At 41.4% G+C, this 27010-nt stretch overlaps 1 protein-coding gene across 2 annotated transcripts in view; it reads left to right on the plus strand.

Annotated features, from left to right (window-relative positions):
* xkr4 (XK related 4) overlaps positions 1-27010 on the plus strand; it is a 93044-nt gene that overhangs the window by 48074 nt on the left and 17960 nt on the right. For both annotated transcript variants that reach the window (XM_060905622.1, XM_060905621.1), the window contains one exon: positions 23879-24078. In XM_060905622.1, the coding sequence (XP_060761605.1) occupies positions 23879-24078 (200 nt within the window). The remainder of the gene's footprint in view (positions 1-23878; positions 24079-27010) is intronic.

Raw genomic sequence — 27010 nt, forward strand, 5'->3', positions numbered from 1 at the left:
TTTTTATCAACTTGAAAGCTGAAATGCTTCTCTCACCGGAGGCGACAGTGACAGGAAGCATCAGGAAGAGACGCAGTGCGATGCTTCAATTACTGTCCAGATTCAGAAGCTTTCTGACGCTGTGTCATTTTTGACAGCCTTAAAAATATGCATAACGTTAAGGTGACAATTTTGACAGATCTAGCATTAATTACAGTAAGCTAGGCTACCGACTAGCTAGCTGTTGTTAGAATTGAATTAACAACCATCTGCTGGAACAAATTAAAGCCTTGGAATAACTAATTTAGCCATCGTAACAAATTCTCACTTACCATCGTTGGGTCTTTTGTTTTCCGTTGCCTGCTTCATGGTGTTACGTTGCCGTTGTGTTATTACGAAGCTTTTGGCAGCAAGCTAGTCACATACGGTAGGGATTCTAAGGGGGTTTCTGAATATGTCGTTGTTGTCTCCGGTTCATGGCTGATCATAGATTACAGGAAGTAGAAAGGAGAGGAGGGCTGATTAGATTAGTTCACAGCAACAACAGTTTTGTGAGAATTTCAGGTGAAATTGTCACTGTTGTGGATTAATGTAATCAGACGTCCTCGGAGGCCACCTTCCAGTTTGGGGCCCCAGGCAATTTAATTGCTTTCTTTGCCTCCACTGTTGTTTTGCCCCTGTCTAGTAGAAGTTGATTATTTTCCTCAAACAGGATTTGACTACATTTAAGTAGTGATAGATGCAAAAAAAAAAAGAGGAAGGGGCGGAGCCAGTGTAGGACCTGATTTTATGGACAAAATATTAGTAGAACTTCCTGTTCTTCCTGTTTTTGGTGTCGCACAGTCTGGAACTAGGCCTTGATGTTTCATTGTTTATTCCCGTCCTTGTTCCACCTTCTGCAGCTGAAAGCAGTTTCCTTATCATCAGTTATGACATCATCCAGTTTGAATTGAGTTAAAAATTGAAAACTGCCTCCAAATGAGATGAATCTGTGTAAATCATGTTGTAAAGTGAGCCTTTGTGCATGAACAAAATGAAATAAATCAACCCTTCCGTTGCATATTTACAGATCTGAGCAACTGGGATTTTTTTTTTTTTTTTTTGGTGACTTTTCCGCTTTTCTGCTTCTGTGTGTGTGTGTGTGTGTGTGGTGCACCCCAAGCAGCTTTCATCCATTCAGCCTGTTCAGCATTCAGCTGGAAGAGCGAGTGCAGGATAGATTTATAGCGATATGATGAATGAATAGGGATATTATGATGCTGTGGCTTCACTTTAGCTCACTTGTGTATTATCAAATAATCAATATGAATACAAATGTTAGGATTAAGAGGGCAGGAAGGCATGGTTTGTTACTCTGGGCCTTGATAACAGCTGGCAAAATGGTTACCGTCAGTTATCTTACAAGAAGACAAGATTATTCAGGATTATTTAAACACAAACACATTTTTCCTCCTGACTGAGACTGTACACTTTACTGAGAATATCGCAGTGACATATAGGTGTGTCGAGATAGCCGGCATGCGGGTATTAAATCATATTTTCAATTATTCAATTATTGTTGGGAGTTGTCCAATGCTCTTATACCATTACGTGTTTTTGATGTTGTTCGGTTGCCATTGCGGGGTGTTGGGTTGGGTGTCGGTGACCAGAATTGGTGTATGTAGTACGGTAGGTGTTGTTGGCTATTTGGGGCAACGTTTGGTATGAGTGGTTGTTGGGTGTATGGGATGTTGTACATTGTTGCATGCTGCTGGGTGCTTCTTGGTGTTATTGGGTGATACACGATGTCTAGGGCATATTGTTGGCTCCATCAGTCTTAGTATACCATGGATGTGCCCGGTTGAGGTCTCAGTTGGACGTAGAGCATTGTCGGCTGTGATTAACAAGCTGATCCGTGAATGATGGTCCTTTGCACAGCAGCTGCACATGAAGGCTGATGGTTCTAGCTGAGTGGCTGCTGCCGCAGCTTTCCTTCTCTCTCTTCTAAGGCATAGCTGCTCTGCGTTTTTGGGTGTAGTTGAGTATTATTAGGTGTTTCATGTAGCATTTTGGTGTTATCAGATAACACTGGGTATTTTTCAGCATATTGTGACTGTTGGGAGTTGTTAGTTAGTGTTTGTTGTTAGAACTTCAGTGTGTTGTTCATTAGTATTGGTGTTGTGTTTATTTTGGTCGTATGCCATCTATTAGTTGTTTTAGACCATACTAGGTGATCTATATCAGGATTTCCTGAAGGTTATTGGGTGGTGGGATGTTATCAGGTATCGTTTACCAATGCAATAGGTTGGGTTCAGTGTTTCTGACCAGTATAGGGGGAGTTTGGTGCTGTTGTATATTGATACAATCAATGTCTTGTTCTCACACATACTACTAGGTGCATCTGTATATTACAGGCATTTAGCAGACGCTCTTATTCAGAGCAACATACAACATACCAGCCAGGTAGGTGCCTTGCTTAGGAGCACTTCAGCCATTCCTGTTTTTCAAGGGAATTGAACCAGTGACCTTTTGGTCCCAAAGCTGCTTCTCTAACCATTAGGCCATGGAACAAAGTACTTGAGGTTGGGTGCTGGAGGAAAACTTGATATTGATATTCTAGTGGCCATGGGTTAGGAGATATTTCTGGGATAGCTGTAGTCCATTGGTGGGTGTTGAGGTCTTGTCGCTTGCCATAGCTGAGCAATAGTTGGTGGAGTTTTGGGTTGGTGCATAGTATTAGGTGCTTTATTTTTGTAGGTACCTACCTTGTACCTTGGTTAGGTCTTTATCAGTCTCGTGACAGGTCTGCCTGCTCACAGTCTCTTAATTGTTTGGTGTAACGTATGATTTGGTGCCATTTAGCTTGATCCAATGCACAAAGCTTCCCCATCACAATATTGTAATCCTCTCCTAGATACAGCTCAAGATCGTTACCCAGTGTCTTCAGGATGTTTAGTCTTGGGTGTCCAAGACCTCTAGAGCCATGGGTGGGAACTCAATCTAGCAGGAATTTAGGGAGCCTGCCATCTGACATTCATGCCACATGCCCAAAGTAAAGGAGACGGCAGTAGCTTATTCTGATTTCCAGGCTACTGCAACCAGTTCTTCTTCTTATCTCAAGGTTTAAAAGGTGATCGTGGAACCATACCTTTAGGATTCTGTGCAGACAGTTATGATGGAAGGTCAGTGGGCGAGTGTTATTCACCATGTTGGGGCTTGTTGAGAGTTGGGTGGTGTTGTATTGTTGAGTGTTTTGGATGTTGTTTGAACACGTGTTGGCTTGGGTCTTGCTGATCATTATTGGTTGTAGTTTAGTGGAGTTGCATCTGATAGCTACTTGTTTGGTATTGTGTTCTTGCATATTACTGGGGGTATTTGGTGCTACTTGATGTAGTTGGGTGGTATTGTAGGGGCGTGTACCAACATACATTTTTGGGAGTAATAGCTGTTCATTGTTGCATGTTAAAGGGGAACTGAAGTCATTTTTAAACTTACTTTATTTCTTAATTAATGTGTTATTCAATTACGTTTTCGGTTTTAGTAACCTTATATCGTGACTCGTATTGGCAACTAATTGCAATTAAATATTATTATACTTATCAGCCTATTCGTTTTTAGCCATGTTTAATTTAGTTCGTTTGTCCACAGCAGGCGTCGCTTATCTGCGCGATCTTCACAAGACTTGTGCGAGACTTCGAAATGTGAAGTGTCAGTCAGGTGTCAGTGCCGCCATTTTGAAAACTGTTTACCAAACGAAATATTGCACAAAAATGAGTTTAAATGACGATTACTGCCTACTTTTTTCAAACTTTACTGATTGCTATCAAAACAAACAAAACCACCAGCTTGATTACATCAGCATTCGAAAGAGGGCGCGCGCGTCTTTTGACAACATTGGCAGATGTTGCCCTGTGTCCGAAATCACTCCCTAATGACTATATAGGGCACTATATGATGAGGACGCCATTTTGTAGTGCTGTCCGAAACCTTAGTGAGGATTATTTGCACCCTATATAGTGCACTCAAAGTATCCCACAATGCATCACAAAAAGTAGGGTACAACGATGGTCACTAACCAGAGCAATATCATCACGCATTATGCATCATGCAATATCATCATGCATTGCGGTCGCACTGAAAGAAATCAAATTAAAAGTCTCAAATTTGATTTAATAAAAGGCAGCGGCAAAGAAGAAAGGATTCAGCCTTGATTTAAAAGAACTGAAAGATGCAGGAACTTTGTAGTGATTAATGTGGGAAATGTGCTCAGTATAATATGGATTTATCACAAAAACACTGTACATGCATGTGTTTATTATTTTGAAACCCACCAGCCGACTGACCTGGCACGTTTTAATTGTGCAACAGTAATGACGTAAATACCAGCGTGACGGACTAGTGTCCGAAAGCATTTTTTTTTTTTCATTTTACCAATGAGCTCACTGTATAGTCCTCTATATAGTAATTCCCTATACAGGGAGTAGTGAATGAGTGAGCGATTTCGGACACAGGGTTGGTCACTTTGATTTCCGCTGTACGTTTTACTTCCGTCCTACGATGTCTCGCACAGGTCTCAACGAATCTCGTTTACAGCCATTGCTTTGACATATGGACTGATATATTACAGAGCATATTTCAAACACTCATAACTTGCTATAGCAGCGACAAAATAGCGATCAGAAATGCATTCCGATATTTAATAAAATGAGATAAATAGTTTTGATAATAAAAAAAATTCCTTCAGTTCTCCTTTAAGTCTCACTGTAGTTGGTTGTTTGGGTGTTTTATTTCGCAGTATTTGTAGTATGTGAAATTTTGGTGTAGTTTCATGTTATCGGGCTGTACGTCTGGCTGTAGTTGGATGTTACTTGAGTGTAATCTTGGATTGTTGGACTGTGAGTCTGGTTGGCAGTATTTGAATATTTTGCTGCCTGTTGAGCGTTATGAAGTTACCGTAGGAGTAAATGGTGTCAAGCTGGCTGTGTATTTGCCATTACTGTTAATTGTTATGTGTTACTCTACTAGTTACTGTATTGGGGTGGGATTTAATGGTATTGATGATTGCTTTTATAGTTTGCGATGTGGTGAGTTATTTGGTGCATTCTCAAGCGCATTGTTTCACCACCCTGGGTGTAATTTCCTCATCCAGTCAAGTGTACGCATTCTCTGTTGGCTCTCGGTAGTACACACACACACACACACACACACACACACACACACACACACACACACAGGACTTCTTTTAAATGGCTGTTCTTTTTGTTTAATTGGAGCCGCAACATAGAACTGATCATTTAAAACCTTCCTTTGATAAAGTGTGTTGATCAAAAAGGCCTTTAATCATGGCGCAGGAATGCGACTGGCTGACATATTTATGAGTTCAAGGCTTCGAATTTCATCACGCACTGCAACAAATCTGTTATGCTAGCTGTGACTCAGCACATACAACAGCACCATGGTAACCGATGCAAAACCCAAAAAAGTAGCAAAGAGGTAAATCTGCGAGACAATCCCTGTTCAGCAGGAGCTTTTCAGAAGGTTAGGTTGACATTTTTGTGATGAGGTACCCTTAGCGTATAATGGAAAGTCTTCTGTAAATAGGAGCTAAAAGCATGCACTTGTTACTTTGCAGTGTCAGAGCACAGAGGCCTGGAGGGACTTGCTCTCGATGCATCTAATGAGGGCTACATTAGCCGCAGAGGGCACGTACCCACAAACCTCTGCGGCTGTGTGTGTGTGTGTAAGGGGGGGGGTGCTCTCTCTTGCAGTCTCTTGCTCTTCATCTTATCATCTTGTTCCCTCTTTCTTTGTCCACCCTTCTCTGCCTTGCTTGTTGTCCGAAGTGAATGTCAGGGTCCAGTCAGAGGAGAGCTCGCCATGGTAACAGTGCTCGGTCATGGCGTGATGCTGTGATGTGACAGCATCGATGCTGCCCTTTGGCATGACGGACTGGCATGTTCCTGTGGCGCCACGTTGACTCGAGCACTCGATTCATCCTCTGACATTCTCCTCTCTGCTTTTCCCCCCCTTTTTGATTTAAGCATCTGTTAAGCACCATGACTAACTGCTATCAGTCTTAATCTCTTAATTGCAGGATGTTCTACAGCAAGCGGCATGCGGCGGAATATTAAAAGGAATCAAAATGTTTATTATTAATCCATTATGACTCGAATAATCTTTTAATTACACCGGATCAGTCGTATATCCGACAGCTCTGAAATTGCACTCTATAGCGATTCTTATCAGATGCCTCCAAGCTGCCAATCATGTGAGATTATTTTTCATCGCTCTCAGGATCTCTGGCATTGCAGCTGCTAACGTATGTCCTCACAGTGAGCGGTAAACACCAGAAAAATGGAGGTGTCAGGAATTTAGTTTGCGATAATAAGCGGCCCAGGGCGTTATTTACAACGCCGTATCCCCCTGACCTTCTTCTTCTCTGCGGTGCAGCAAAAGGGGCCTCCATAATTGTTGAATAACAAGGTTCAATTGATTTGGAATGAGTCGGTTCCTCTTGGCAGCAGGACAGGAAGCATTTATCATGGTGCTGGACGGCCTCCCATCAGCCACCGACTCTCTGGGGCCGTGTGGAGGTCTGGGTTATCAATCCTTGCTTAATTCCATTGCTGCTGTGGAGATGCAGCTGCAACCTAAAGAAACGTCACATGCACGGCTAATAATTAACGAACGGTTATGGATAGATAGCATGACTTTTCACACATGCAATATGCAAACAAACCAAAGCTAGACAATCACAGTTAGCATTACATAACCCAGATTTACAGCTAAACAGAAATCCGGCTCCGTAACGATCAATCCAGAAGAGACAGAGACGACAGCAGTGAGGAAAAACTTCCTGAGATTACATGAGGAAGAAACCTTGAGAAGAACTGGACTCAAAATGGAACCCGTCATCTTCTGGGTCTGGTATTTCAAAAACTACTTTACAGATGTCTACGATTGACACAGCTAATCTGAACATGGTCTATATCTGAGCAATGAACTATTACTTGAGCCGACCAAATGAGCCGTACCTGCAGTGAACCCACCTCCATTATCCACAGAGTATATAAAGACAGGTAATGTTACGTGGCTAGAAAATTTAGTCAAATGCTGTTGGAGTTTCAGTAGTTTGTGAGGTTTCAGTAGCTACCTAGCTAGCTTATTTTCATTTCTAGCTGCATAGTTAACTATCTCGTGAAGATGCCCCATACACATTATCCTGTAGACTGTAGTAGCACGTAGATATACGGTATCTAACACAATTGCTAACGAACATCAAAGTTGCGTCGTAAGTTTAATACGGAGCTTAATGTGAAACACCAAAACATCCAGCTAATGGCTTACCTGGACATGATATGGACATGAAAGTGAAATGCTGATAACTCAACTGGTGTTGCATTGGGCCAGGGATGCTCATCTGTCTCTCACAGTCTTAGACATCACTGCTAAGCATTTAGTGCCTGAAATGTAGACTTTAGGACTTGAAATTAAAGTATCTAAAATTGGTGCATACTGGCTTACACAATGATCAACAATAAATCAAACACACTATAGGCATTTAGCAGACGCTCTTATCCAGAGTTTCTTATGAAGAAGAACATACCCAGGGCAGCAGTGTAGGGTTAGATGCCTTGCTCAAGGGCACTTCAGCCATTCCTGCTGGTTGAGGGAATGTGAACCAGCAACCTTTTGGTCCTAAACTTGCTTCTCTAACCATTGTGCCATGGCTTCCCCAAAATTGGATATTTTATAGCACTGTTGCCTCACAGCAAGAAGGTTCTGGGTTCAAGCCCAGTGGCCAAGGGGGGCCTTTCTGTGTGGAGTTTGCATGTTCTCCCCGTGTCTGTGTGGGTTTCCTCCAGGTGCTCTGGTTTCCCCTACAGTCCAAAGACATGCATCCATCCATCCATTATCTGTAGCCGCTTATCCTGTTCTACAGGGTCACAGGCAAGCTGGATCCTATCCCAGCTGACTACGGGTGAAAGGCGGGGTACACCCTGGACAAGTCGCCAGGTCATCACAGGGCTGACACATAGACACAGACAACCATTCACACTCACATTCACACCTACGGTCAATTTAGAGTCACCAATTATCCTAACCTGCATGTCTTTGGACTGTGGGGGAAACCGGAGCACCCGGAGGAAACCCACGCGGACACGGGGAGAACATGCAAACTCCATACAGAAAGGCCCCTGTTGGCTGCTGGGCTCTAACCCAGAACCTTCTTGCTGTGAGGGAACAGTGCTCTAAATTGACCGTAGGTGTGAATATGAGTGTGAATGGTTGTTTGTCTCTATGTGTCAGCCCTGTGATGACCTGGCCACTTGTCCAGGGTGTACCCTGCCTCTCGTCCATAGTCAGCTGGGATAGGCTCCAGCTTGCCCATGACCCTGCACAGGATAAGCGGCTACAGATGATGGATGGATATTTTAAAACTCACGTAAAAGTATTTAATTACCAAGTCAAAGTCCCTCCCATGCCAGGATCTGGTCTTCCCAGGCAGTCTGCTGTCCCAGTACTAACCAGATCATGGCATGGGTGCAGCGCCGATCTCCGTTTCTATAGCCCTCAGCCTCTCGCCTATTATGTAGCTAGGGTTACAGTGGGGGGGGCGGGTCCTCTGGCAAACACAAGAGTTTGACTCCCCACTCATTACATTAATGGCATTTAGCAGACACTCTTATCCAGAGTGACATACAACATACCGAGAGCAGCCTGGGGAGCAGGTGGGGGTTAGGTGCCTTACTCAATGGCACTTCAGCCATTCCTGCTGGTCCAGGGAATTGAACTGTGACTTTTTGGCCCCAAAGCTGCTTCTCTAACCATTAGGCCATGGCCTCCACCAATACACTCCCATCTGCATTTAAGTGTGCCTTGCCAGATGGCAGTAGATACCATTCCTTATGATGGTCTTTGATATGACTCAATACAGTAGAACTCACAATCTCCCGGGCGAGAGGCAGATGCGCTAACCACTACGACAGCTCACGGTAGGATTTATTTATACTAAAAAAAAACTATTGTCATGAACCATATACTCAAGTACTACTGTAACACAAGAACACATTTACCCTCTTTCCACCAACATGAACTAGGTGCTAGTTCAGGTTTGGAGTTGGTACAACTTGGGAACCATCCAAGAACCGAAAGCCATCATAGAGCCACATTGTTACATCACTGTATATGTCTGTAAACTTCTCCACTTTCCTAGTAACGCTAGCACCAAGCAAAATGGCTCAAAAATGGCTTTCACAAAGTTTTATTTGGTCTCGTTGGTAATGATAATCCCGTCACCAGCCCCTGACGTGAGCAGTTCTTGGTTCTAGACCAGCAAAGTGTTGGTGCTGCTTTCGAACTGGTTTTCTTGGATATTCTTTAGCTGATGAAACGTGATGAAATGGTTCGAGATTAGACACTGGATCCAAACCAGGCCTCAAACTGCTTTGGTGGAAAAAGAGGAACAGTTCCAAACCCAATTAGGACACTTCTACTTCCTGTTTGGACTTGTTGTATTGTAATTTATTTGGAAGTCAATTAAAAAAAAAATTTATTATTATTATTTTTTTTTTTTACAAATTGAGACCAAAATAAGATGTAAAGACCAATCAGAAGTCTTGTTTTTTAATCTCTGATCCAATCGTATGTTTTGTTATTCAACAGCAACATTTAAAAAAAATTGTAAAAATCTTCCAAATCACATCAATAGATCGACAGTAAGGGTAGTGACAAATTGCGAACGTCATTCACGAGAGAGTTTCAAAAGTGTCTTGAAACATTCGTGGGGCTTCCCAATTTCCTCGCATGAGTCGCTCCTTCGTCGCTGAAATTTTGAACATGTTAAAAAAATTTGTGCGACAAAATTTCTCTCAAAATAGCCGCAAATGCGTCGCTGGTGCCGCAAAGCCGTCACGAACCCTTCTTAAGTCAGTTTCCGTGAGACAGGAAGTGCGAGCCAGTATCTCACTGGGCTGTGACAGCCTGCGACTAGTTGGAGACACAACACTTGCGGTAAAATACGCGAATATCAATTCAGTGTGATTCCAAGTGAAAATTGTCGCTAATTCGCATATTTTATCGCAATTGTTGTGTCTCCAACTAGTCGCAGGCTGTCGCAGCCCAGTGAGATACTCGCTTAATGCTTAACATACAGTCCGTCAGTGCAGGTGGATGGAAAATACAACGATTGAGCACACGTGTAAAAAAAAAAGTATAAATTATTCCATCCATATTACATTCTGCAGTGATGTTTTATTTACTTTAGAGGTACAGTAGATTTACAGATGCATAATCTTTCTATTTATTTCTATTTACAGAAAACAAAATTCCTTGCAAATGTGTTTTGACCATTTTTTAAAAAATGAAGTCTTTTTTCATCCATTTGTGTCTCTTTCTGTATACAAAACAGATTTGTGAGCTCTTAAATGAACCCTGAAAATATTTTATTCCAAAATTACAGTTCTGATCGAAATGACGTAAAAAAAGAAAACAGTTAAATCGAGGGAAATGTTACATCATCTGAACCGCCATCTCTTCTCTTGAAAAAACCTCAGGGGTTTGATGTTCTCGCTGCAGCTCCATCATCTGCTCTGAGGATCTCTTCCTCTGGAGGTGGTGCGGGTTTTAAATCTTTCACAGCAGAGCAGAAGACAGAAAGTCACACGGCTCCGATCTCTCGAGCTCTAAAAGCAAAGCCGTGTTGCTTCCTAAGCCTGTGCTAGCAGGTCAAGTGCTCTTAAGCGTGAAAAAAGAAAGAAAAACACCCTGATGGATGTGCCTGTCACTCAGTAACTACTGGTCTTAAAGAGCAGTTGTTAGATGTGGAGTGAGAGTCGTGGTTCGTTGTAATTTTGTGCAATTTCAAATGTCATGTCCTACACTTGATGCACATGGATCCAAAATGTTAGTTGCTTGGTTTTGGCTTTCTAGAAGTTTTTTAACCTCGAACATGTGTCATCACGTCATCATTGATTTCATCGACTAACATGTAATATCGCTAACATTTTAGTGCTTTTATGGAACCATATACACACCGTACAGAGCTTTATCTAACACGTAGAAACACATGACACACTCTGTACACCCTCTACACGTCTCCTCAGTGGCGTTTATGAATAAACAATGACCGACTTGCTCTCGCTCTCATGTGACCACCTGAGGTTCATTCTCAGGTTAACGCATCCTGCTATCCAACCCCCTTGTTCCTATACGAACGTCATCCTCGTGAGGCTCAGCTTACATCTCGCTCCAAACTCCATACAGTTTACGAATCACAGGTTACACTCACAAACATTCTCTACACACAGTATTTGTGAAGTTTTGCTCACAAACTTGGCGACGGAGCTATATTAAGAATCGCAAATACCATGTAGGAGGTTAAGCATAAAGAGCACATCATTAGCAGGGTAATATAGTGTATGTGCTAAAACCGTTTAATAAAAGAACCAGTTTGTGTTGATGCTTTTTCATTCTGAAACCTCATTATTAAGTCAAAACCACAGTCTGTCGGTTAATTTTTACCTCATTGTATCTGGGTTTGTCAACAAAACAACATGGCAGAAACCACATACATGTCAACCCCTCACGGCTCTCACCTGTACTCCCTGGTAAAGAAATCCATAATTTCCATACCAAATCCATAGTAATATTTCATGCATAATAAAAATGTATCAGATCTTACCTAATACCTAATGTCAGATACAACCTTTGTTGGCTTTTGCGTGAAGAAATTAATTGATGGCTGTCTCTTTTTCTGGTTTGCATTCTTCACATGCATTTGAGATTTCATGTGTTCCCTCACGTCGTAAATTCCAGAGGCAAACACTTTCACGTCTCTACAACGAATTGTGCAGTTGACATACTCAGCACCCATTTTGGAAGCGATAATTCTCATCTCATTATCTGTAGCCGCTTTATCCTTCTACAGGGTCGCAGGCGAGCCGGAGCCTATCCCAGCTGACTACGGGCGAAAGGCGGGGTACACCCTGGACAAGTCGCCAGGTCATCGCAGGGCTGACACATAGACACAGACAACCATTCACACTCACATTCACACCTACGGTCAATTTAGAGTCACCAGTTAACCTAACCTGCATGTCTTTGGACTGTGGGGGAAACCGGAGCACCCGGAGGAAACCCACGCGAACACGGGGAGAACATGCAAACTCCGTACAGAAAGGCCCTCGCCGGCCACGGGGCTCGAACCCAGGACCTTCTTGCTGTGAGGCGACAGCGCTAACCACTACACCACCGTGCCGCCGAAGCGAGGATTATTCCATTGAATGTTTCTGTCCATTCGGGAAGAAAGCGACCTCCAGTTTTAGATATTTTGAGTTTTTTCTTCGGTGGTGCTGACATCTTGACCTCTTGACCTGTCTATTGTTACGCTACATGTGCTGTTATTTCCCACTCGTTGTGCAGGAAAATCATAATTGCGCATGCTCAGACATTCGGAATGGCTTGTTGGTACTAGCGGAAGTACCGGTTGAGTAATTCTAAATGTAGAAAATGGCGGCTCCCGTGCATTTTCGTATTTCATGACGATTTTTTGATGGTAATAAATCAAAATAATTTTAAGGTGAAAATGTAGAAAAATCCATAGTTGAATACCACTACGCCCGTACCATTTTTAAAATGCCAAAATCCGTAGGGAATATGGGAAATACATAGGGCTTGACATGTATGAAACCACAATCCCGTCCCTGAAGTCTTTATTTAGTTGCTGTCTCGTCCACGTAGGGACTGAAATTGTTCGTTGTGTCAGAAACACCTGGACCGCTGAGAACTCCGAAACCACACCCATGCTGTCCTTTTGGGTTCCTTTGTATTAATTTTAGTCTATTTTCATTCAAATTTTGTCACCTAAAAATTCTCAGGCCAACTGGTGAAACCAAGCAACTGCATCACAGGGCGGCGTAACGCACTCTGAGGAAAGCGCTATCTGCCCTCTTCCGCATACACGAGCTCAGAGACACCTGTGATTGACAAGGGAGAGAGAAAGACTATGCCATCCTTCTCATCCTGAGAGCATGATGAGTTTTGCTCCAATGCCTCCGGAATATCGATGGCTGTGGGATCGTCAGAATTCAAGTAAACTTGTTTTTGGTCTCTGCATGTTAGCATGTAAGCATCTTTTGCTGTCTTGTACCATTTTAATTCATAAAGTATGGCCTTTGTTTTAAGCTGTAATCATTTCACACCACATCTTGACGACAAATTTGAGCTGTAAAGCTCGACTCAAACTCAACCTAAAGTATGACTGGGACTATTTTGCATTTTCAACAGAACATTCGACTAAAAAACAAACAACAAGAAAAACAAGAATGGAGAAAAATCAAGACAAATTGAATCAAACAGAGATGCAAGAGAGAAAAATGTGTGTGGGGGGGAATGGGACAAAGACACAAACATAATATATCATTTAATAATATGATAATATCACGTATAACATTTCTACGGGTGATGGATGGATGGAATGAGAGATTTTATTGATACACCAAGAAACTAGATGTGTTTTTTTTTTCCTTTTTGGGTTAATCATTTTGTCTGTTTTGTCTAAAATACTCAGTGATTAAGATAATTTGAATAAGGACGCAATGCCGAGGGAGTCAGATTCACTTGAGGAAATTTTCAAAATCCGAAAACGTAGGCAGAGGTCAAATGAGTAGAAAAAGGCAGCATAAATGAGGAATTAAAAAGTTGCTGTTTTTTTTGGAACTCTCAAGGTTCTGTTGAAATGAGAAAGAAAAGCTTCCAAGATAAAGCAGAAACTCTGTATTTCATTCAGTAAATTAAATTTAATACATCATCAGAATGAACAAAGAAATGTATAAATGCTTGAAAAGTATACGGTGAACTTTTTAAACCCCTGTAAATATTTTTGAAAGATAGAAGAACTTAGTAAAAGTATCGACGCTTAAAGGGCTGATGACACGAACATGACTCTATGCAATTTCTTAAATAAACTATACAACATGGCAAACATGTTAGATTTCTGTTATAATTACGTGAAAAGAAGCTGTTGTTACGCGAATATCCAACTTTTAATTGCACAGCGCAAGAAAACTGGGTCCGTGGCTCGCGGCCATGCTGTGACGTCAGCGGGAGAACACGCTGCGGTTCACTGGCTGTTCTACTCTGGTTCTACTCAATGGAAATGGCGCATGAAAATGCCGGTGAACTCTCTAGTGCTAGCTCTTCCTCTTCTGGGAGTCTAGAATTGTGTTGATCTCTTCCGAATAGAATCTATGATAGCCTACCCTCTTTACCCTTTGCCTCTCGTTGCTAGGCGGCAGTTACATGAAAGCCACAAGCTTTCACAAGCAAATACATGACTGATATCACGCCGACTTTATGATTACATTTATGATTATCATGTAGAATCTATAGCTCTACGTACCTTTATCTTATGTCATTTCACAACACATGTTCTGACAGGAGGACTGTCTTTGGATCCGGCATAGCTACTAGTAGACCCCCTCCGGAATACTGGCAGTGTTGCCAGATTGGGAGGTTTCCCGCCCAGTTGGGCGGTTTCAAGTGCATTTTGGTGGGTTTTGAACATATTTTGGGCTGGAAAACTTCAGCGGTATCTGGCAACAGATACTGCTGACGTTTTCCAGCCCAAAATATGTTCAAAACCCACCAAAATGCACTTGAAACCGCCCAACTGGGCGGGAAACCTCCCAATCTGGCAACACTGTGTAGGCACTGCTGATGGTAGTAACGCACGTTTGTGCTGAACTGAACACCCAAGAGATTCTTTTAAGCTGGGAAGGGTGTCAAAACAATCCAAATCGAAGTGTTCAGAGCACAGGACGGATGTTGGTGAGGGCTCCCACTTGTCACGAGTGCGCCTGACTTGCTTCACCCACTTCGCATGCAGCTCGGGATCTCTGGGAAACTTGAATAAACTTACCCCATCCTTGTGGGTTTTGGAGCAAAAGCCGGCAACACAACACGAAGGCATAATAACTATATATATATAAAATAATGTATAATAATGTCTAATAAAAATACTAATAATGATAAACTGAACACCTGTCGCATCAACAACAAACTGGTAAGTTAGGAGGAAGGTTCTTTTGCTGATGTCATATAGCTCCTCCTCCTCTTTCGTCTCCTGGGTGCTGCAGCCCCGTCAAATTTGCCCAAATAGCCGAGTTTATCATCATAACTTGTAAAATAGGCGCCTTCGTGAATTAATATATGGATCATCGGGAATTACTTTTTATGTTATAAAACATCGCCAAAGATGTCAAAAACGTGTCATCAGCACTTTAAAAGAGCGTTTCATATTCTAGTTGTGTTGGAGTGTGAATGGACGACAAATGAACCGGTTTCTTGATACGGCTTGTGTTAAAACCTTGGCTCAGTCTTGTTTTTGTAGATAAACTGTGTGCGTGTCACTGTAGCTATGAACTCACTGATCAAACTAAATCTACTCAAGCCCTGGAAAAATAGCTGAAGTGTTACGTCATTATTTTTATTTCAAGATTTTTTATTAATTCTTAAATGAACAAATATGAACTTACCAGGAATAATAATTTTTAATCTGTATGCTCATTTTCAAGATACTGGATTTTGCTGCTTTAGCGTTGTTGCTAAGCAACATTACACTGCTTAGTTACTATCTGGAAAATTACAAAAAAGCGTACGTAATCACACAAGGAATAACTCCAGACGAATCATGCTGTTGTATGAAAATTATCCCTGCATGTTAAAGTGTTTTATTCCTCTTATACAACAGCAATTTGTCAGCGATTACAATTTTAATTTATTGTCAAATTATGCACACTTTTTATCCATTTATAGTTACACTACAGCATCCAGCAGCACAATTTTTTTCTCTCTTAAAGTTGCTAAATAAAAAAAGCCCACACAAAACAGCAAAATGTAAACTCTTCAGTCTAGAAGATGTTGGAAAACGTGCTGAAACTTTGAGACGGTTACACAACCGCCTCCAAACAAGAAACTTCACCATATCGGCAATTATGATTTTTTTTTTGTTCATAAATACCATCCATCCATCATCCATAGCTGCTTATCCTGTGCCGGGTCGCAGGCGAGCTGGAGCCTATCCCAGCTGACTATGGGTGAGAGGCGGGGTACACACTGAACAAGTCATCACAGGGCTGACACATAGAGACAAACAACCATTCACACCTACGGTCAGTTTAGCCCATGTTTACATTAGACCGTATCAGCGGATCATCAGATTAACGTTTTTAAAACGATTAGCGTGCACACAGCAACACCAATACACGATTTGCGTGCACACAGCAATACCAATACACGGATACGCTCGGCTCCGCAGGCATCCTGCGCTCCAAATCACTCCGCCCTGAACAGCGAGTGCCCTCTGGAGGGTGCGCACTCCGGCCCTGCGCAGCTCACACAGCGCGCGAGTGAAGTGCACAAGCCATGATTCGGGACTGAGCCGCTGTGTGTGTGATCCCAGTGCATATCACTTACCACTTGCAAGTGGAAGGATGGCAAGCCTAAAGACAATCATAACTACACAATGGGCAGTATTTGCATCAGTATTTGCATCAGTATTTTCATACTTTTATACTCTTTAATGAAAGGTGATACAAGGCGGAAGTCCGCGCCGTTTTTCAGCAGTCGCGTCACATGACCAACACCAGCGAATCAGGAAGGTGGATGTCACAGTGACGTTGTCCAATGACGACGCCAGCTAGAGCTCAGCACAGCGTATCCGCGTATTCTCAATGTTTACACAGCACCGGAGCTGACACGATCTGGATTGAATACGTGGACCCTGGCGGATTCCCGTTTCCCGGCGTTTCCAGGCGGTTTAATGTAAACGGACAGTGCATCCGCGAAGAAAACGAGACAGATACGGTCTAATGTAAACTTGGCCTTAGAGTCACCAGTTAACCTAACCTGCATGTCTTTGGACTGTGGGGGAAACCGGAGCACCCGGAGGAAACCCATGCGGACACGGGGAGAACATGCCAACTCCGCACAGAAAGGCCCTCGCCGGCCACGGGGCTCGAACCCGGACCTTCTTGCTGTGAGGTGACAGTGCTAACTAACCACTACACCACCATGCTGCTCTATTCATAAATACCACATTTTTTAAAACTCTGTTTATTATTATCTGGAGATTATGTTGAGCATCTGTTTTCCGAGCCGCTGTGAATATGGTGTCGAAATGATAAAATGATATATTATGAATGAGCACATTAACATGAACCTGTGATTTGTGTTCCAGCTGGAGCTCCTGTTACACGTGCTGTTGTAAAAAAAAAAATCAAACTCTGAAGTCGAAATAACAGAAAATAACAAATATTACGCTGAAACAACAAATGTCTCTGCCGGGTGTTTTTTATTTTGCTGTGAATCAACTAAGATATCTTGCTTTGTCATAAATTTAGCTCTTTTTTTTTAACTTAATGACCCCTTATGGCTCAGTGGTGTGTTTGTGAGTGTGCGTGTGTGTGATGTGATTTTTGTAATCAGAAATAGTCCTGAAAGCATGATGCAACCTGTGATAACAACGCAAACAGAGCTGTGTCTCTCTGAGGACTGTTTTCTGCTGCCTGATTGGCAGGTAAGGGAGAGTCTGCACTCTCTCTCCAAGCCAGAGGTGTGTGTGTGTGTGTGTGTGTGTGTGTGTGTGTGTGTGTGTGTGTGTGTGTGTGTGTGTGTGTGTGTGTATGAGTGTGTGTGGTGCATGAAGACTTAGCACTGACGGTTTTGGAGCTAAACGAGGCAGTGATGAAGCTGGGGCAGACAGCACAGTGAACGTGAGCCGAAGTCGTGGCAGTGTCACCCGGATGAATTGTGTCTTTAAGACAGCTTGTGGCAGCAGACCTGAAACATGACCGAGATAGTGAAGCAGTGCACAGTGTATACACACACACACACACACACACACACACACACAGATATACATATTCAGCCATGTTGTTCCTACACTTGTGTTGGTTTATAAACCCTATGGTTTTCCGTCCCCTTGGCCACATGTCTCTCTGTGTTTTGGTCCCTTAAGATCTCCATTAAAACATGAAACCTAAAATAAACATGTAGCAGCAAAACTGTGTGCGCTAACTGCTCTAGAACACAACACCACCACAAGAGGATCTGGCAGTTAGCATGCTAGTGACCGGAAGCTTAAAAATACACTCACCGGCCACTTTAATAGGAACTTGTTTTTGATTCTAAGATCCCTGTTCTTGGCTGCAGGAGTGGAACCCAATGTGTTCTTCTGTTTGCTGTTGCATGCTGAGATGCTTTTCTGCTCACCACGGTTATAAAGAGTGATTATATGAGTTACTGTATCCTCATACATGTCAACCTTTGGTCAATCAAACCTCTATAACCAACCTCCAAAATCCGTATTTCCCTTATAAAATCCGTATAAGATGCAAATTAAAATAATTTATCTAAAATTTGAATGATAATTAACAATGATATATCCCAGTTACTTTTTATTCAATATTAATAACAATAAACCTTCAGAATGAATACAAAGCTCCAATGTTCGACAAAAACACAAAGTGTCACTCTAATGTTCTGAATTGTACTCCATGACAGCTTTTTTAGCAGTCTGCACCAATACCTCACGAGGCTGCATGTCACAGCAAGTGTCTGTGTTGATCTTGCCGGAGTGCCCATTCAGAATCTTTTCAGTCGCTAGTGAAAGTCGCTCAGGTGGAAATATGCGTTTCAAACAAAATGGTACTTCCCGGTAGAGGTCTGCGCGGGACAGAATTTTCAGTCCCGCTCCCGCCCGCACCCGCATTGCGCAGTCCCGCTCCCGCCCGCTCCCGCAAAGAATTATGATTTTCAGTCCCGCTCCCGCCCGCGCCTGCCATATTTTGTCCCGCTCCCGCCCGCAAATCCCGCATGATGCAGACGTTCGTGTTATTTCTCACAAAAGTTCTTGTCATTGGCTTGGGGAATTAAACATGCTGAGCTTAGCTGAGCTCTCCACTGACCGATCCTTCACCTAGCGCACGTAGCGAGGGTGCGCGTTGCCATGCGCAGCTGAGGCTTTACAGAGATACCCATTGTGAGCATTGTGAGAGGAGCTCTGCTCTTCTGCCATGATCGGAGATCTCAAACACGGAAGAGCGGAAAGGAATCGGAAACGTACGCGAGATTAGACCACTGTGGCAGCAGGGGCGTGGCCAAGCAGCAGTCTGTGAATGGAGGGCGGGGTCGGGGAAGGTAAGTGGCTAGGTCATTACACCTGATGTCAATTTGTGTGTGTGTTTGTTTGTTGCAGGGATGGAGTATAAAGGGAGGGGGAGAGGAGAGAAGAGGGATTCGCTCCCCGACCACAACACGTGTGAGTGAGTGAGTGAGTGAGTGAGTGAGTGAGTGAACGAGTGAACGAGTGAAAGAAAGAAAGCTGAAAAGCTCAATAAAGTGAGTGGGTGTGAACACGAACTCTCGCCTGCCGTGCTTCTGTGCTCCACCCACATCGGGGATTACTACAGTGGTGCTGAAACCCGGGACGCACACCACTCACTTTATTGAGCTTTTCAGCTTTCACTCACTCACTCACTCACTCACTCACTCACTCACTCACTCACTCACTCACACGTGTTGTGGTCGGGGAGCGAATCCCTCTTCTCTCCTCTCCCCCTCCCTTTATACTCCATCCCTGCAACAAACAAACACACACACACACACACACAAATTGACATCAGGTGTAATGACCTAGCCACTTACCTTCCCCGACCCCGCCCTCCATTCACAGACTGCTGCTTGGCCACGCCCCCGCTGCCACAACCACATCCGCAAATTTAGGCATCTTAAAATGTTTTTATTAATGCCAAATAAAATATCCAGCACAAATTATATATGATGGACATAAATTAATAATTTATAAATTTTATTTTAAACACGCTTTTAGTTAGCGGGACTGCAGCTTATCACCTCTCCTGCCCGTGCCCGCATTGTGCACTCCCCCTCCCACCCACGCCCGCAATGAGCTTTCAAAATTTGTCCCACGACACACTGCTTTGCGGTGGGTCCCACGGGTCCCGCGGGACTCCGGCGGGAGTGCAGGGCTCTACTTCCCGGTTGGCAGGATTCTCGCAATGCGGTGTGCGCATGATCAGAAGTGGAACGAAGTCTCGCTACCACAAGATAACGCGCAATTTCATAAGACTCTTTACTGGCTGTTTGTGCTTTCTGTGGTGTACAGTACGTTTGTAAATATTATGCGCTCTTTTATCATCGTGGGAATTGATTATAGCTCTAAATAAATATTGAAGTTTTTTTAAAGAATCCGTATAACTTTATTTGTACGCCCGTATACTACGTTTATTGAATCAAATCCATATAAAATACGGACATTCCGTATAGGTTGACATGCATGTATCCTTCCTGACAAAAAAAATCTTGAACCACCACAAATCTGTCCGTTTTCTGATCTCTGACCCTCTCTTATCAACAAGGCATTCGTTTCCACCCACAGAACTGTCGCTCACTCACTCACTCACTCACTCACTCAATGATGTTTTTTGTTTGTCGCACCATTCTGGGTAAACTCTGGGTGAAATTTTCTGAAATACTCAAGCCAGTCCATCTGGCTCAAATAAAATAAATCACAATCCCACCTTCCCTTTGAATAATTTTACACCAAACTTCAGAGCATCTTTAGTGCTTTTATTTTAGGAACAGCATTTTCTTTCATCCTGTGTAATTCTTCCTCACTTACGCTGACGAAGCGATTGGCCGCCATTTTGCCAAGTCGCTCAAGGCGATTATCGAGAAATAGTCCGAATCTCTCGACCAATCAGTGCGCACGACTTCCTATAATTACCTCCGTATTTATACTAATGAGTTGTTACTGTTGAATGTATTAGAACAGGGGTTTTCAAAGTGTGGGAGAGTCAGCCCCCCCTCAGAGAGCAAATAAACAACAGCGCCCCCCCTTACAATTTTTGTTGTTGCTATATTTAATGTTCCATTCGTATTTAAAAAAATGGTTGTTGTACACATTTTTATTTTTTCTTTTACACATTTTAAACATCTGTGCTTTTTAAAACTTTTTTACACATTTTAAACATCTGTGCTTTTTTTTAAACATCTCGTTTTACACATTTTAAACATCTGTGCTTTTTAAAACATCTTTTTTTACACATTTTAAACATCTGTGCTTTTTTAAAACTTTTTTTACACATTTTAAACATCTGTGCTTTTTTTAAAACATCTCGTTTTACACATTTTAAACATCTGTGCTTTTTTAAAACATATTTTTTTACACATTTTAAACATCTGTGCTTTTTAAAACATCTTTTTTTTTTACACATTTTAAACATCTGTGCTTTTTTAAAACCTCTTTTTTACACATTTTAAACATCTGTGCTTTTTAAAACATCTTTTTTACACATTTTAAACATCTGTGCTTTTTAAAACATCTTTTTTTACACATTTTAAACATCTGTGCTTTTTCAAACATCTTTTTTACACATTTTAAACATCTGTGCTTTTTTAAAACCTCTTTTTTTACACATTTTAAACATCTGTGCTTTTTAAAACATATTTTTTACACATTTTAAACATATGTGCTTTTTTAAAACATCTTTTAACACATTTTAAACATCTGTGCTTTTTAAAACATCTTTTTTTTTACACATTTTAAACATCTGTGCTTTTTAAAACATCTTTTTTTACACATTTTAAACATCTGTGCTTTTTTTTTAAACATCTTGTTTTACACATTTTAAACATCTCATAGCATCGTTAGCTAGCACCTCTTGGCAGACAACACTGTGGCAGTGGAGCATCTTCAGATCCAGTCCATGAAAATCCAAACTTTAAATAATCGTGGTCATACTTCCTTCTGTTTTTGCTTGGCCCAGACTCTGTCTCCTCACTCACTGTAGCTTTAGGTACTAAAAATCGATCCATTTTGTCTCTGGCAAAGGCTAGCTGAAGTTCGCTAAATGTCCGCAATAGTAACTTATTCTGGTTTATTTTTCCTCACGTTGCGCCCCCACTGAAGAACTCTGGCGCCCCCTAGGGGAGGTGCACCCCACACTTTGAAAAGCCCTGGATTAGAACAAGCGCATTAAAGGTACTCTGCCTTTCAGATTTTTCAAGTGTAGGTCATAAAAATAATTTTTCCCGACACCCAATAATTTTTGTTTAGTGACCGAAAGCTACTGGATTCGAATCACAGACTTCCAATTTTATTAGTTTTTTTTTCTTGCTTCACCATGACCCAATACAAGATACTACGTCATGCATCACATGGTGGGCTTTCCCTGTTCGTGCAAGGCATTGTGGGATACAAATTTGAAACAGGAGAGAAAAATGGAGGATGTGAGTATGCAAATGAAACATGAAAGACTGACTACAGTAACGGAAAGAAAGCGAGAAGAAAAGACGTTATGTTATATACAAAGGAAAGGAAACACAGGACCAAACTAATAAATAAATATCGGCGCTCAGCGAGCACCTCGGTGTGATCAGCTGTTCGTTTAGCGCCAGAATGATGGAACTGTCAGTGCACGCTCAAAGGGAAACCTGCACATGCGCACACGGACTTCCTCTGTCTGTTTGGCTGCACAAAGCGAGCGATTTCATGCACATTATTTGCTTTAATCCCCTCAAATTAAATAACTTCCCAGCCACAGAATGGCCTGATATTTTGTGAGATATTACAGAAATAAACAGATATCACAATCACCACATTTCAGACCAAACTAAATTTCACCAATTTTATGAAATCGAAAGGCCGTCTAGCTTTAATGTAAACCTGTGATTTGTAGCTGCACTACTGTCAGAGCTGCTGTTTTATGGAAAATTAATCAACATCAACACCTTCGGACCAATCCAGAATTCAGCAGCGCTGCTGTGTAAAGAATTGTTATTAAATCCTTTAATCACTGCTGATGTACTGTAATCATCATCCCTACTAAATTTAATCTTGTGTGAGAGTATCATATAATAAAACTTTATTTGTTTTTTATAACGGATGGAGTTTAAAAAAATGTGGTTGGTAGTAGAGTCGGCCTTTTGGTCCCGGCTGGAAGAAAGTGTGTGTGTGTGTGTGTGTGTGTGTGTGTGTGAGAGAGAGAGAGAGTGGGTCTCTTTGGCTGGTTGCCCATCAGGGATCAGGATATGTTTTTGGCAGAGATGCAGTAGTAAAGCCAGAAGCACTTCAGATATGGAAAGAGTCCTAAAAGTCGTAAAGCCTCCTAGCTGCCAGGGCGATGATGCACTAACTGCCTTATCCCAGCCTTCCAGGCAGCAGCTGAGCACTCAGTACTGTAGATCCTCAATCTGGGACAGAGTGGAAACAATGCAGAAATATCACACACAACTTTGTTTCAGTTCAGCTCAGGTGGACGAGTTGCCTAGAAATATTGAACAACGCTGTAAACGAATGAGTCATTTGCTGTAATAAGACGGAGGACAAATTAATGGATTCTACAAGTCTCTGGAAGTGTACTGGATTAAAAAGAACACCGTTCCGACCTAAAGATCTTCCTTCGTTGGTGTTTCCATGATGGCGGTGATGAGAATCTCATGTAGACGTTCACTTGGGTTTAGATCAGGTGACTGTGAAGACCATCATATAGTGTTTACATCATTTTCATCCTTGTCAGTGAATCCCATACCGTAGCCTATGGATGGGGCGGAGTCATCCTGGAAGAGACCATGACATCACTGGAGTAGTATTCAGTGAGGATTTTGGATTGATTTGCACGGATGGTTCTGGCTTAATGGGATGGGTTTTGTCTGTGTGATATAACATTATAGCACCTTTGTAGTGCACTTTATATCCAATTAGTACCATTTAAGATTCAACCAGAGAGGAGTGACTCTTTAATACAGCGTTTATATCAAGTATTTGTTAAGTTTTATATTAAGTTATAGACTTTTATATGATGAGATTATTCTAAAGTAACTACCTGCTCCTCCTCAGGTATTTACACACCATCTACCTGGGCATCCGGAGTAGGCGCAGCAGTGAGAACGACCGCTGGAGGTTCTATTGGAGGATGGTGTACGAGTACGCTGATGTCAGCATGCTCCACCTGCTCGCCACCTTCCTGGAGAGCGCGCCTCAACTCGTCCTGCAGCTCTGCATCATCATCCAGACTCACAAGCTTCAGGCCGTGCAAGGTAATGAAATAAATAAAATGAAGGCGAGTGAAGGGCAGGAAAGGCTACTAAAGTCTAGTGAAGGCTAGTGAACTTGAATGAAGGTTAATGAAGGCGAGTGAAGGTTAAGAAAAGCTAGTAAAGGCTAGTGAATGGTAACGAAGGCTCCTGAAATTTAATGAAGGTTAGTGAAGGCTAGTAAAGATGCATGTAGGTTAGTGAAGACTAAGGAGAGGCTAGTGAAGGTTATGGAAGGCTAATGAACGCTAGTAGAGCTCAATGAAGTGTAGTAAAGGCTAATAAGAGGCTAGTGAAGGTTAATAAAGATTAATACAGTCTAGTGAAGGATAGTGAAATTTAATGAAAGCTAGTCAAGGCTAATGGCGGCTAATGCTAGTGAAGGCTAATGAAGTGTTCAATTTTGGCAGCTAATATGATTTTAATTTTAGTCTTTATTTTACAATCTTACATTTACTGTCATATTTTATTCATTTGTTTGCTGTTAAATTTAGCTAGCAAACATTTTTACTCAACTTTTCATTAGCTAAAACGTAGTCACTAAAAACTAAATTAAGGAATTGGAATTAAGAATTAATGTTATGAATATTTTATTTAAATGCTACTGAATATATGAGACATTTTACAACTATTACTTAGGAATATTAAAATATATATTTAAAGTTCAAATGATCTGGGGTTTTTTTGGGGGGGGCTCTTAAAACTTAAAAATATTGAATTGTCAGATAAAGCCTTAGTTTTTAATTATTTTGTGGTGATCCTTTTTTTTTTTGTTAAATTTACCCTAATTTGTAAATTTTCTAAAGGACTTTTTATTCCTTTATTCTTACACACTGTAAAACCCGATAAGGTCACTGAGCTCAAAAATTTTATTGAAACCAATTACGTAAAAATTTTTGAGGTAAGTAACTTAAATTTTTTAAGGTAAGATTTCTTAAAAATTACACTAGAGTTACACTTAATTGTAATTTTTAAGAAATCTTACCTTAAAAAATTTAAGTTACTTACCTCAAAAATTTTTACGTAATCGGTTTCAATAAAATTTTTGAGCTCAGTGACCTTATCGGGTTTTACAGTGCATTTTATTGTCTTAAAGGTAGACTGCCTTTCAGATTTTTCAACTGTAGGTCATAAAAAGAATTTTCCCTGACACCTAATTATTTTTGTTTAGTGACCGAAAGCTACAGAATTCGAATCACAGATTTCCAATTTAAAAAAAAAAAAGAACAATTAATGAATTTAGAGCCACATGGCCCTAAATTCTCCACTATTTTTTCCTGCTTCACCATGACCCAATTCAAGATACTACATCATGCATCACGTGGTGGGCTTTCCCTGTTTGCAAAAGGCATTGTAGGATACAAATTTGAAACAGGAGAGAAAAATGGAGGACATGAGTGTGTGAATGAAATGTGAAAGACTGACTACAGTAACGGAAAGAAAGCGAGAAGAAAAGACGTTATGTTATATATGAAGGAAAGGAAACGCAGGACCAAACTAATAAATATGGGCGCTCGGCGAGCACCTCGGTGTGATCAGCTGTTCATTTAGCGCCAGAATGATGGAACTGTCAGTGCACGCTCAAAGGGAAACCTGTAGATGGCAGTAATGCGACACTGTGGATGCCAGCTGCCGTAAAACCCAAAAGAAGAAGAAGAAGGTAAACCTGCGCATGCGCACACGGACTTCCTCTGTCTGCTTGACTGCACGAAGCGAGCGATTTCATGCACATTATTTGCTTTAATCCCCTCAAATTAAAGAACTTCCCAGCCACAGAATGGCCTGATATTTTGTGAGATATTACGGAAATAAACAGATATCACAATCACCACATTTCAGAGGGAACCAAATTTCACCGATTTTATGAAATCGAAAGGCCGTCTCGCTTTAAATTGAGAGAGAAAGGCATTTTAAAAATTAATAGTAATTTTAAAATGATTAAAAATTCCTCTCTGTATTTGTTGACCATTTTGCCCATTTTTAAAGGAAAATACATTTCATCACAGATTAATAGTATCGGTGTGATTTTTAAAAAAAAATTAATTCTTGTTTATTTTGTTTTTTTGCAAAAACAAATATTCTTTCTCTTTTTCACTTGCTATGAAAGTCTTGAACAGGAAGCTGCTGAGGATAATTTTATGATTAAATGCTAATAAAGGGTTTGTTTGGGAATGAAGTGAAGCAGAGCTCAATAAATTAGCCAAAATTTAGCTCGATAATAATACAGTACTGATAATACAACCCCGATTCCAAAAAAGTTGGGACAAAGTACAAATTGTAAATAAAAACAGAATGCAATGATGTGGAAGTTTCAAAATTCCATATTTTATTCAGAATAGAACATAGATGACATATCAAATGTTTAAACTGAGAAAATGTATCATTTAAAGAGAAAGATTAGGTGATTTTAAATTTCATGACAACAACACATCTCAAAAAAGTTGGGACAAGGCCATGTTTACCACTGTGAGACATCCCCTTTTCTCTTTACAACAGTCTGTAAACGTCTGGGGACTGAGGAGACAAGTTGCTCAAGTTTAGGGATAGGAATGTTAACCCATTCTTGTCTAATGTAGGATTCTAGTTGCTCAACTGTCTTAGGTCTTTTTTGTCGTATCGTCCGTTTTATGATGCGTTTTATGATGGGTGAAAGATCTGGACTGCAGGCTGGCCAGTTCAGTACCCGGACCCTTCTTCTACGCAGCCATGATGCTGTAATTGATGCAGTATGTGGTTTGGCATTGTCATGTTGGAAAATGCAAGGTCTTCCCTGAAAGAGACATCGTTTGGACGGGAGCATATGTTGCTCTAGAACCTGGATATACCTTTCAGCATTGATGGTGTCTTTCCAGATGTGTAAGCTGCCCATGCCACATGCACTAATGCAACCCCATACCATCAGAGATGCAGGCTTCTGAACTGAGCGCTGATAGCA

The sequence above is a fragment of the Neoarius graeffei genome, chromosome 23 (genome assembly GCF_027579695.1).
Source record: "Neoarius graeffei isolate fNeoGra1 chromosome 23, fNeoGra1.pri, whole genome shotgun sequence".
In the NCBI taxonomy this organism is placed as follows: domain Eukaryota; kingdom Metazoa; phylum Chordata; class Actinopteri; order Siluriformes; family Ariidae; genus Neoarius; species Neoarius graeffei.